Source organism: Hyalella azteca, unplaced genomic scaffold (genome assembly GCF_000764305.2).
Source record: "Hyalella azteca isolate HAZT.00-mixed unplaced genomic scaffold, Hazt_2.0.2 contig10740, whole genome shotgun sequence".
In the NCBI taxonomy this organism is placed as follows: Eukaryota; Metazoa; Arthropoda; class Malacostraca; order Amphipoda; family Hyalellidae; genus Hyalella; species Hyalella azteca.
In genome coordinates, this window is record NW_025940764.1 from 149,345 (window position 1) to 161,477 (window position 12,133).

The 12,133-nt window shown below is 34.5% G+C and overlaps 1 protein-coding gene across 1 annotated transcript in view; it reads right to left on the minus strand.

Annotated features, from left to right (window-relative positions):
- LOC108679450 (G-protein coupled receptor GRL101) overlaps nucleotides 1-12,133 on the minus strand; it is a gene marked incomplete at its 5' end in the record, with an annotated part of 66,939 nt that overhangs the window by 7,960 nt on the left and 46,846 nt on the right. Inside the window, one exon of the mRNA XM_047882564.1 lies at nucleotides 11,841-12,088. Coding sequence (XP_047738520.1) covers nucleotides 11,841-12,088 — 248 coding nt within the window. The remainder of the gene's footprint in view (nucleotides 1-11,840; nucleotides 12,089-12,133) is intronic.

The window sequence follows — 12,133 nt, forward strand, 5'->3', positions numbered from 1 at the left end:
TTGCATCTCGTTCCCATTTTTCGAGTAATTCATATGTATTACATCAGTTCATCAGTTGTTCCTTTATTAGAAGTTTTTGTATCTATTGGTTTCAATAACTGAAAGGTATTCTAGCATATTAACCATCCAATTACCGCATCGGTGGGAGTATCATCATAACTAAGATGGTCGTTCTGTACCTTCGTTTAGCGACCATCTGAGCATAAGTCTCATAATAATAATAAATAATCGGTTTCAGCGTTATATAGCTCTGAAACAGCGTTATATAGCGCTATAATTTCAGCACAAAATCATTTTATTTCTGCAATTTGTTTTAATCAATAGCCAAATCATAATTGTCAATGGCTTACATGTGCGGGTAATTATAATAATTCGCGCTCGAACCGTATCCTGCTGTAAAAAATTTTTTGAAGACTGTTCAAAACTTGCAACAGAATTCTAACTCAAGTCTTATCATTCTGTTCGTTATTTTGAAACCGACGTGACGAAAATTATGAACGTCTGGATATGCCGAATTGACCCGAAGTAATAAATCCTACTTGCGAATGATCTGCAAATGGTATTTGTGCTACCAGGACAGCCAAAGGCCGCACGGAAGGAAGATAAGACGGCGGCGGAGTCCCGAATTCAGCCATTTGGAATGGCCGCAATCGTCAGGCATTTGCCGAGCAGAAGCTTCCTTTGGTGCCGTGCCGCAATTTCGAGAGTATTATTAGAATTAGAAGCTTTACGTATGTCAGTCAGAATTACGTATGTCAAGTATATACTTGAATCATGAACCTATTATGCAAGTTTTCACTGTGGGTTTGCTGAATGTGTTAACAATATTTCCCCAAGCCCATAGCTGTTAACTTTCATCTTTTGCCAATAGCCGGAGATTCCTGCGTAAGCAGTTATACTTTCCATCGCATTCAATAGTGGATAAAGAATATTCAAATTTATTAGGAATGAACATCTCCACATAAAAAGTTAATCAAGAAGGAAATGTTCGTTGCTTATTTTGTCTGTTTTGACTTCATAGACGTATAGATAAATGAACGTTTGATTGAAGACCAGAGCATGCATTTTATTAATAATCTTCTTATTCGTTTCTTCAATGAGTGGAACAAAATTTCTTGCTGGCCCCAGGAGATCAAAAAACAGGTTATCAAATGACACTTTGATAGATTGCGACGTTTCGAAAATAAAATTTTCAATATCGAGCAGGTGAGGGGTTTGCAACACGTGAAATTGAACTTTGGAAATGACAGTATTACAAGTCAAGGTTGTTGTGGATAAAGTTTGAAATCTAAGCTTAAAATAATTCTGAAATTAATTTCAGCGCCCGGACGAATCCAATGGTCTGGAGGTTGATAACAGGACACTAGCTCTTGATAATGAGGGCCTCAGCTATCGCCAGTCTCGATGGGTCAGGGTACCGCATAACTATGCTGGAGCAGGCCTCCAATGTCGCTCGGGTGATGGTCTCATTGTGAGCCTCTCGCATGTGGTTCTTAAATCTTTAAATCGCCGACTTTAAGCTGCTGAATCACATGCCATCTACAATCTGGAGGACCTAAAACCAAATATGGGAGGTTCACAATGAGACCATCACCCGAACGACATTGGAGGCATGCACCAGCATAGTTATGCGGTGCCCCGACCCATCGAAACTGGCGATAGCTGAGGCCCTCATTATCAAGAGCTGAGGCCCTCATTATCAAGAGCGAGTCTCCCGCTATCAACCTCCAAACTCCAGTATTCGTCCGGACGCTGGAATTATTTTCAGAGTAATTTTAATCTTAGATTTCAAATTGTATCCACTATACCATTGATATGTAGGGCAACATGGGGCAGCGCGCCCCCCACTTTTTTCAAACTAAATTTTTGATGAAGTTTTAATTGAAACGAGGTGGTTCTTTGTTTTGTTTAAAGGTACAACTAATGAGGAATGCATGATGTGAATTAGACGCCTATATGTTTATTCAATTTTTAATGAAACACTATTACAAATTTTCAATATAAAGAGGTGCAAAACCTTTGCCTGCTTGATAATGAAAATTTTATTTTCGAAACAATCATTAAAATGTCATTTGGTAACCTGCTTTTTGATTTCCCGGCGCCAGCAAGAAATTTTGTTCTACTCATTGAAGAAACGAATAAGACGATTATTAATAAAAAGCATGCTCTGGTCTTCAATCAGACTTGCATAAAAGAAAAGCTTCTGCCGAATTAAAACAAAATAGATATATGACGATAAATAATCATAGATAAAATTTAATGTAGATTATATAAGTAACACAACTGCGTGCGAACTTAATTTTGAATTTTTGCATCGAGTCGAAATGTTTCGAAAAGTTTATCGTCTGGAAATGTATCATCCTGACGTTTGATTGCTCAGCTTAGTGTGAAAAAGAGTTTCTTCTGCTGGTAGAATATCATTATGAATCTACTTGCATAACTTTAAACTTCATTGTCACGCCAGAATAATGATACTAGTGTACAAAATTTTAAAATAAAAATTTCACGAGCGGAAGATTCTAAAATAAATTAAAAATTTCTTGTGGCACGTCGCGTTAAGTTCGGTTTTATATTTACTGAGAAGCGAACAGTTAAGTAAACTCTCTTGTTAACTCGATTCTGTTACGAATATTCATAATCGCGTGTTTAATTCCGGTCCAATTCAATTCTGGATGAATTTTACGGTGCTAAACAAACATGGCGTATACTTAATGGTACGAGCATGACAAGATGCTTATACATGACTTTAGTTCTTAAAATTCCGAGATTTCTCTGTCCGTGATAAACGCGTATTCGTTGCACCAAGACACTAAACATTAATTTTTACGACGGTCCGAATCACCAAATTGGAAAATTGGTTTCCTGCCTCCCAGCTCTGGCTCCAGGAGGATTTTTTTAGCGACTCTTCCAGATTTTTTCGTTGGAACACTTCTGGGAAATGCGAACCTGCAAAGCAGGCGCATTGCTTTTTGCTTAGATTCTAAACGATTTCACTGGCATTTCGTGAGGTGCGTATTAAACATGCGAGGTGTAATATTTTCATTTTTATTTTGAAAGAAAAAAAGTTTGGTGAGGTGTTGGGTGCACAAAAAAGTCTACGGTGCCATTTTAACCACGCACTTTATACGTATCCCCTGTTAAAAGGTTTGATTCTCGAAATTTGGTAAACTCGTGGTTTCAGTCTTAAGACTAAGATTATGAGTTAAATTTCGATTAATTTTTTATCAGCAAAATTCATATTGTTTTGCTTTATTTAACACTGAGCTACGTCTGTATTTAAACTACTTTCTTAACTAGGAACACTCAAAATATTGTCAAACTTTATGGATTCCTTTGCTAAATCAAATTTAAGCGCCCTCAAAAGTTAGTAGAAGTAGTAGTTAGGATATATATTTTATATAATGTGGAGCTTTAATGGATATATATTATATCAATGTTAAGCAGGTGAATAGAGAATCGAAAAATTTGCGCCATTGACATAATCTGCAAATGGACAGAAAAGCTTGATGAGAATTTTCGTCCAGAATGGAAGGAAAAAAATTGGATTACAAAAAGTCTACTTCCGAGAGCATGAAACTTATGCTTCATATAACATAACATAACACATTGATCTCGGCGCTGAAGTGTAGGCCTGATGTGGCCTGTCGCCGATTCCTTTACTTTTCATGCCTTGTTCACAGAAGATCTAATATCGTTTCATTTGACCGGATCTTTTCATGACTGACGATAGTTTCAAGTAGTACCTGCCAGGAATTATATAAAGCCGTTCTCTGGCGATCATTGATTTTCAGCTTCAAAGCGTTCAGTACCTCAGCCTGAGCAGATTTGAATGTTTCCATACGTTTTTTTCAAACTTCACAAAATCAAAAAAGCTGCCGTATTCAAGTTTCACCGTCTTATAAAGTAAACAGAGCAGTTTAAATTAATCCCTAAACTTCCTTTGAGCTTAAAGAGTGTTCTTTCGTTCTTTCAATCATTTCTTTCATGAATCATTTGTTCTGCATTTTAATCTTAGTTAGTGTTTTTTAAGTTAAACAATGCCTCAATTGCTAAGCGTTAAGTGATTCATTTAAGATACATATGGATTATTCTGGCAAGTATCTACCTCATTTATCATATTGGGATCTTAAAAAAGTATGTGGAATATGCAAAGATCTGAAATTTGTGAATTACAATTTGGATCATGATCTAGTGATAGGAAAACGAGATGACACTCTGAACTTTATTTTAACAGTGAACAACAAATTTAATATGTCTAATTCTTGATAAACAATTGCATCATTATTAAATGGTCGAAACGGGGGTTGATGGGATATCTAAATTAAATTGACAAAATTTCTTGGTGGGGTCAGATAACTAGGTTGTGAAGTGTTTGGTTCAGCTAAGCGGTGGTTTTTAATTTTACTTGAAAAAACTATTTCTCAAAGTCCGTAAAAATGCTATATAAAAATTTGCCTGAAATTTTCCTGTATATTACATTTGTATGCAAATTAATTTTGATAAATGGAAGTGTTCGATAAAACTTTTTGCAAGAGATGTAACAAGAATTGACTTACCGTGTTGTTTCATTTGTTAATGCAGTTAATGTGCTATTGATAAAAATACAGGGTGAATATCCGAGGTGAACCATTTAAACTTAGATAAACATTATGGTTTAATATGTAACAAACTAATTCTCAAGACGCACAGCAATTTTTTACTCATTGTTCACATTGAAATCTATTTATGCCCCACGAATTTATTAACGTAACTAAAAGTTACCGCTTAGAATCATCATAGATTTGTTCTATTTATCTCTCACTCATGCCCCACACACTTGATCCTATATAATGAAACCTTCCCAAAAATTCATGCAGAACGGCTCTAATATTCTGAATAGTTATTTGACAGCGGAGAGTGTCTACTCGACTCCAACTGAAATTCAAGAATGGACAATCGACATCCAATATTCGGACAGGGATCTCTGCTCATGATTAATAGAATGCCTGTGTATCAAAAAATATAACGTCCCTCGAGCAGAATTCTTTCACCTTGAAACCACCTTTCTTTCCTTTTCGCCAAGAAAATTCACCATATCGATATTGAAAACGTTTCGGAGTCCAGCTCCATCATCAGTTCGACTAAACAAAAAATGAATAAAATCATTTTATATATCCAATTTTGACTTATAAAATGATTTTATTAATTTTTAGTTTAGTCGAACTGGACTCTTGATGATGGAGCTGGACTCCGAAATGTTTTCAATATCGATATGGTGAATTTTCTTGGCGTTTTCTATGCTTTTAAATTACTTTTAAACTTAAATATTTTCTCAGTTGAACGTTACATTCAAATAATAAGTGCAATTTTAAATAAAAAAAGGATATGGCTTTTTTGTCAGAAAACGTCGCTCGTTTTATGCTCTTGGGCGAGGCGTAAAGCGGCTTGTGATCTCCGCGTAATTGCGGGGAACGATTCGCGAACAAATCGCATATAAAATATTTTTAACATCGATTGTATTAGATTTACGATTTTCAAATCGCAGTGGTAAGCGTGTTTCACGAATTAAAAAATTTTCTCCAATTTTCCACTTGTATGCAATGATTTTCGATAACATCATGAGCATCCATTCATAAACAAACTTGCTTTTTCGGTTTTTCGGTCTTTTTATTGACAATCATAATACTAAATTAGTGAAAAAACGTGATAATTCAGCAGTTATGTTTATTTCACATTTTTTTTAAACCAGAAGCGATACATGCATAAGATCAAAATATATATGATTCTCATCTCGATTATTATAATACGATTTATGGTAACAGTTAATATGCTTCTGTGCCATACACTAGCTTATTGAATAACTGATCGAAGTCTTCTATGACACTAACGGTATTCCTTACAAATGATNGGAACTTGGCTCCTGAAAAATGCCACAAATAAAACATTTAAAGAGGAGAATGAGCATGAGAGTGGTGATTCTAAGGCTGGACTTATTACGCATTAGAAATTACTGACGTTGTTCTTTAGCTAAAAATATGCGAGCGTATGTTGGTGTCAAAAATTTTTTTAGATACATTTTTCGCCCCCTAATGTCAAAATGATTATTTTAATTTCCCGACTCATTTACACATATAAGCAAATAATTTGATTTTGACTACTTCCTAGCTGCAACGGAATCCTTAAAATAAAAGTTTTCACGACGTGGACAGAAATTTCGTAATATTAAAATATTCTACTAATATAAAAATACAGTAAGCAACAACTTTTAAAAGGAACGCAATCCTAAATTACCGCTCCTATGAAAAACCTCGTAAAGTGTTGCAGTGATGTGTGGATTTCATGTAAAAAATTGGTGGAAATGGAAAAAAATATACTCTACTATTCGGATTCAATTATTTATTGTACGAGCTCGGAATGGAATAAAAAGTCTGCATTCTTCACAGATTAATCATCATTGAATCATTACATCTGGTTCCCATTTTCGATTAATCCCTATATATTACTAGAGTTCCTCAGTTCTTTATTTATTAGAAATTTTTGTACATGTTGGTTTCAATAGGTGAAACGCATTTTAGCATATTAACCATCCAATTACAGCATCGGTGGGAGTATCAACATTACTAAGATGGTCGTTCAGTTCCTTCGTCTGGCGACCATCAGAGCAAAAGTCTTAGGAAAGTGAAAGTCGCGAATCAATTTGCGCGAAAATTTCAAGGATCATGAAGCACCATGCATGGAAGTATCATGAAGCGGGAAATCAGCTTGTGTTTCTGATGAAATTATAATGGCTGCATTACATAAACCGTTCCCGCTTGCTGTTTTTGCAACCTACAATTTACTTTGCCTAACTTGAACACCTTCAATAATATCAGTAAATAATCATGGTGGAAAATGCATCTTCTCACAACAATAAATGGTGGAACTAAAAATCAAATAAATCATGGCATGTTTACTCCGTAATTTTTTAGCTTTTTGAAAACACGAATAAACATAAAACTCAAGTCGACTACAATGTAAACGAATGAGCAAAAAAATGTTGGTCGTAGTCAGGACGTTCGTCTTAAAAAAAAATCTTTTGAGAGGTTTATAAAATCATTTTATTTCTGCAATTTGTTTTATACAATCGCCTAATAATATTACTGCTCTTTAAAAAATGCTAAAATTTACTCCTCAATTTATTATTCAATCAGAAAAACGATTTCTGTTTTAGAACTTGTTACTAAAGTTGCTGGTGGTAAGAAAGCAAATGCCCAACAATAATAAGTTTTTATGTGAGCACATTCTCCATCATAATTTTCAACGGCTTACCTATGCATGTAATTAGAATAATTCGCGTACGAACCGTATATAATATTTTTTAAAGCTGTCCAAAACTTGCACCAGATGTCTAACTCCAGTCATATCATTCTGTTGTTATTTTGAAACCGACGTGACGAAAATTCTGAACGTCTGGATATGCCGAATTGACCCGAAGTAATAATTCCGAATCGCGAATGCTCTGCAAATGGTATTTGTGCTACCAGGACAGCCAAAGGCCGCACGGAAGGAAGATAAGACGGCAGCGGAGTCCCGAATTCAGCCATTTGGAATGGCCGCAATCGTCAGGCATTTGCCGAGCAGAAGCGTCCTTTGGTGCCGTGCCGCAATTTCGAGAGTATTATTAGAATTAGAAGCTTTACGTATGTCAGTCAGAATTACGTATGTCAAGTATATACTTGAATCATGAACCTATTATGCAAGTTTTCACTGTGGGTTTGCTGAATGTGTTAACAATATTTCCCCAAGCCCATAGCTGTTAACTTTCATCTTTTGCCAATAGCCGGAGATTCCTGCGTAAGCAGTTATACTTTCCATCGCATTAAATAGTGGATAAAGAATATTTAAATTTATTAGGAATGAACATCTCCACATAAAAAGTTAATCAAGAAGGAAATGTTCGTTGCTTATTTTGTCTGTTTTGACGTCATAGACGTATAGATAAATGAAAGTTTGATTGAAGACCAGAGCATGCTTTTTATTAATAATCTTCTTATTCGTTTCTTCAATGAGTCGAACAAAATTTCTTGTTGGCCCCGTGAGGTTAAAAAACAGGTTATCAAATGATATTTTAATGGATTACGACGTTTCGAAAATACAATTTTCATTATCATGCAGGTGAAGGGTTTTGCAACACTTGAAATTGAACTTTGGAAATGACAGTAGTACATCATTGATTTTCAGCTTCAAAGCGTTCAGTACCTCAGCCTGAGCAGATATGAATTTTCAAACGTTTCTTTTAAGTTTACGAATTCAAAAAAGCAGTTGTAAGGGGACGTATGTTATTGTAAATATTAGATTATATGTTATTGTAAATATTAGATTAGTAATTTCTCTTTTAGGTTTTTAGTCACTACTGACGTGACCTCGCGTAGGAATCCACTATATCGTGTCATTCGCTTGTGAGATTACACCACAGAGGTACGTGGTTCGTTTAGTCGTGTTTATTTTCAGTGTTGACAGTGCCCTGGTGTTCAAGTGAAGATTTTATTGATCCTTTAGTGTATATTTGTGGTTATATTTATTCATATATCATATGTCATCTGTGCTATATTTCTGCGTTTATTAGTTTATTTATTTCATTAGTTCTAATTTTATGTTTTCGTTTTTGTATGTGCAGAAAGGTTCCGATATAAGAACTTACTTCGATCATTATTGAAAATAGATAGTCGGCCTAATGAAAGCGCATGGTTTTGGTTTTATTTATTTTTTTGTTTTGTATTCATTGATAGGTTGTTTCAATTATTATTTTTTCTTTATTTATTCAGTTTTATTCATCCTTCTTGTTGGCAACAATAATTAAGACACGGTCATAAGTAAATGTCTGGCGGCCACTGACGGCTTTATTTATATATCATTTATTCATCGAATGGGCCTCGACACTGTAGCATTCAAATTTCACCGTCTTATACAGTAAACAGAACGGGTTAAAGTAATCCCTAAACTTCCTTTGAGCTTAAAGAGTGTATTTTCGTTCTTTCAGGCATTTCTTTCATGAATCATTTGTTCTGCCTTTTGATCTTAGTTAGTGTATTTTTAGTGAAACGATGCCTCAATTGTTCAGTAATCTGGATAATCTGTGCTAAGATATTTTTCATATATACGTGAGTTAAAGTGATTCATTTGAGATACATATGGATTATTCTGGCAAGTATCTATCTCATTTATCATATTGAGATCTTACAAAATAATGTGGAATATGCAAAAAATCTGACATTTATAAATTGGAATTTGTTTCATGATCCAGTAATAGGAAAACGAGATGAAACTCTGAACATTATTATAACTGTTAAAACAAATTTAATTTGTCTAATTCTAGATAAACAATTTCATCCTTATTAAAGGGTCGAAACGGGGACTGTTGGGGTATCTAAATTAAATTGCTGTTTGAGGTTATGCATTTCATCTTATTAAGCAGGGGTAAAATAACATTCAAAAATATTAGGAATAAACTTCTTCCCAAAAATAGTTCGAGCTAGTCTCCTAATACGGATTGAGACAATCTTCCTGCAATTACCGCGACTGAACTTCGAAAATATTTTTGATTGAAGGACCGACGTCAGTTCTTTGCTCGGTAAAGATCAAATCGACAATGGAAGGGTAATGGCGATGACAATCGGCCATTATAGGATCATTTATCCCGAGACGCTGGGTTTATCTGAGAGATAGAATTATGGAGAGATTTATCGAGAGCCTATCCACGCTCCCAAGCGAATAATAATCAATCGTGTTGATATTACTTTGGACAAAAGCGTCAATTATTTGTATCAGTCATTTTTTTGATGATCTTATCACTTTCTAATTATAGACCTTTACTAAAATTTCTATAGTACAGAGAAATGAATTTAGAACCACTCCTCAATACTTGAAATGGAAGTATATACTTAAAAGAGGAACTTCAATTTCCAGACCATGCTCTTATGTAGTTAATTTACTTTTATGACATCTGTTTTTAATAAAGAGTTCCGTTATAACTTTTTCACAATTTCTTGGTGGGGTCAGATAACTAGGTTGTGAAGTGTTTGGTTCAGCTAACCGGTGGTTTTTAAATTTACTTGAAAAAACTATTTCTCAATGTCCGCAGAAATGCTATATAAAAATTTGCCTGAAATTTTCATGTATATTACATTTGTATGCAAATTAATTTTGACAAATGGAAGTGTTCGATAAATTTTTTGCAAAAGATGTAACAAGAATTGACTTCCCATATTGTTTCATTTGTTAATGCTGTTAATGTGCTATTGAGAAAAACACAGGTTGAATATTCGAGGTGAACCATTTAAACTTAGATAAACATACAGTCTGCTTATATCGCAAGTTCACAAGGAATTTAAAAGCAAAGAAAACGCCAAGAAAATTCGCCATATCGATATTGAAAACGTTTCGGAGTCCATCTCCATCATCAGTTCGACTAAACTAAAAATGAATAAAATAATTTTATATATCCAATTTTGACTTATAAAATGATTTTATTAATTTTTAATTTAGTGGAACTTGACTCTTGATGATGGAGCTGGACTCCGAAACGTTTTCAATATCGATATGGTGATTTTTCTTGGCGTTTTCTATGCTTTTAAATTCCTTTTAAACTTAAATATTTTCTCATTTGAACGTTACATGCAGTTAATAAGTGCAATTTTAAATAAAAAAGGATATGGCTTGTTTGTCAGAAAACGAGGCTCATTTTATGTTCTTGGGTGAGGCGTAAAGCGGCTTGTGATCTCCACGGAATTGCAGGGAACGATTCGCGAACAAATCGCATATAAAATATTTTTAACATCGATTGTATTAGATTTACGATTTTCAAATCGCAGTGGTAAGCGTGTTTCACGAATTAAAAAATTTTCTCCAATTTTCCACTTGTATGCAATGATTTTCGATAACATCATGAGCATCCATTCATAAACAAACTTGCTTTTTCGGTTTTTCGGTCTTTTTATTGACAATCATAATACTAAATTAGTGAAAAAACGTGATAATTCAGCAGTTATGTTTATTTCACAAATTTTTTTAAACCAGAAGCGATGCATATATAAGATCAAAATATATATGATTCTCATCTCGATTATTATAATACGATTTATGGTAACAGTTAATATGCTTCTGTGCCATACACTAGCTTATTGAATAACTGATCGAAGTCTTCTATGACACTAACGGTATTCCTTACAAATGATAGTGAAATTGGGCTGAAATTTAAGTTAATGTTGAAGCACATTACAATTACTTCTAGTGGATTTCACTGAGCTCATGGTATGTAAGGAGCCAACGCAAATGTAAGTAGCCAACGCAAATGTTGGAGGCATTTTCATTTATGTTTTATTACTAATGATCTCTTGACCGAATCGCATATCACGGGCCGGTCTTCTGCTTGCTGTCTTTACGTCAAGTATGTAGCTGAACGAAAAGTTCGTTAAATACTGTACATCGGGACACCAATAATTGTTGTATATCATACCTGTGCGTGCTTACATAATTATTTGTGATTATTTGTAAACATTCAATAAGGCTTCTCTTAATATTTACAATATGATATTGTAATAATGATGCGTAGTTTAGGTTCAAGCAGACTATTTCAGATATTTATAATATAATATAATTTATTATATTATGTCAAAAATTATTATGTAATATAATCTAAGTTTGAACGGTTCACCTCAGATATTCAACCTGTATTTTTCTCATGAGCACATAATTTATTATATTATATTAATATATTAATTTAATAATTTATATTATATCAATTTATTATTATTTAATAATATTTATCATAATATTATATATTAATTTTTCTCATGCCAACTCACCTGATCCGGGATGTGTACGCCACACAGAGACGCGATGCCAAGAGCGATGATGGGAAGCCAACACGCGGCGTCTGTGGCGACGATGAGCGTCATGCGCCGCCCCATCGTGGCGCTGTCGTGCGTCGTGCCGCCGCTTTTGGCCGACGTGTACCGCCGCTGGCAGATCCGCGTATCATTGATACGCGCCTCACGATGCGTCTTGCGTGCCACTGAGTACATGATGACGTAACTCACGGCGATCACGGCGAACGACAGCAGGTTGATGACTGCGACATGTGTATTTGCTTTAAAAACTTAAGTTTAATGAGTTT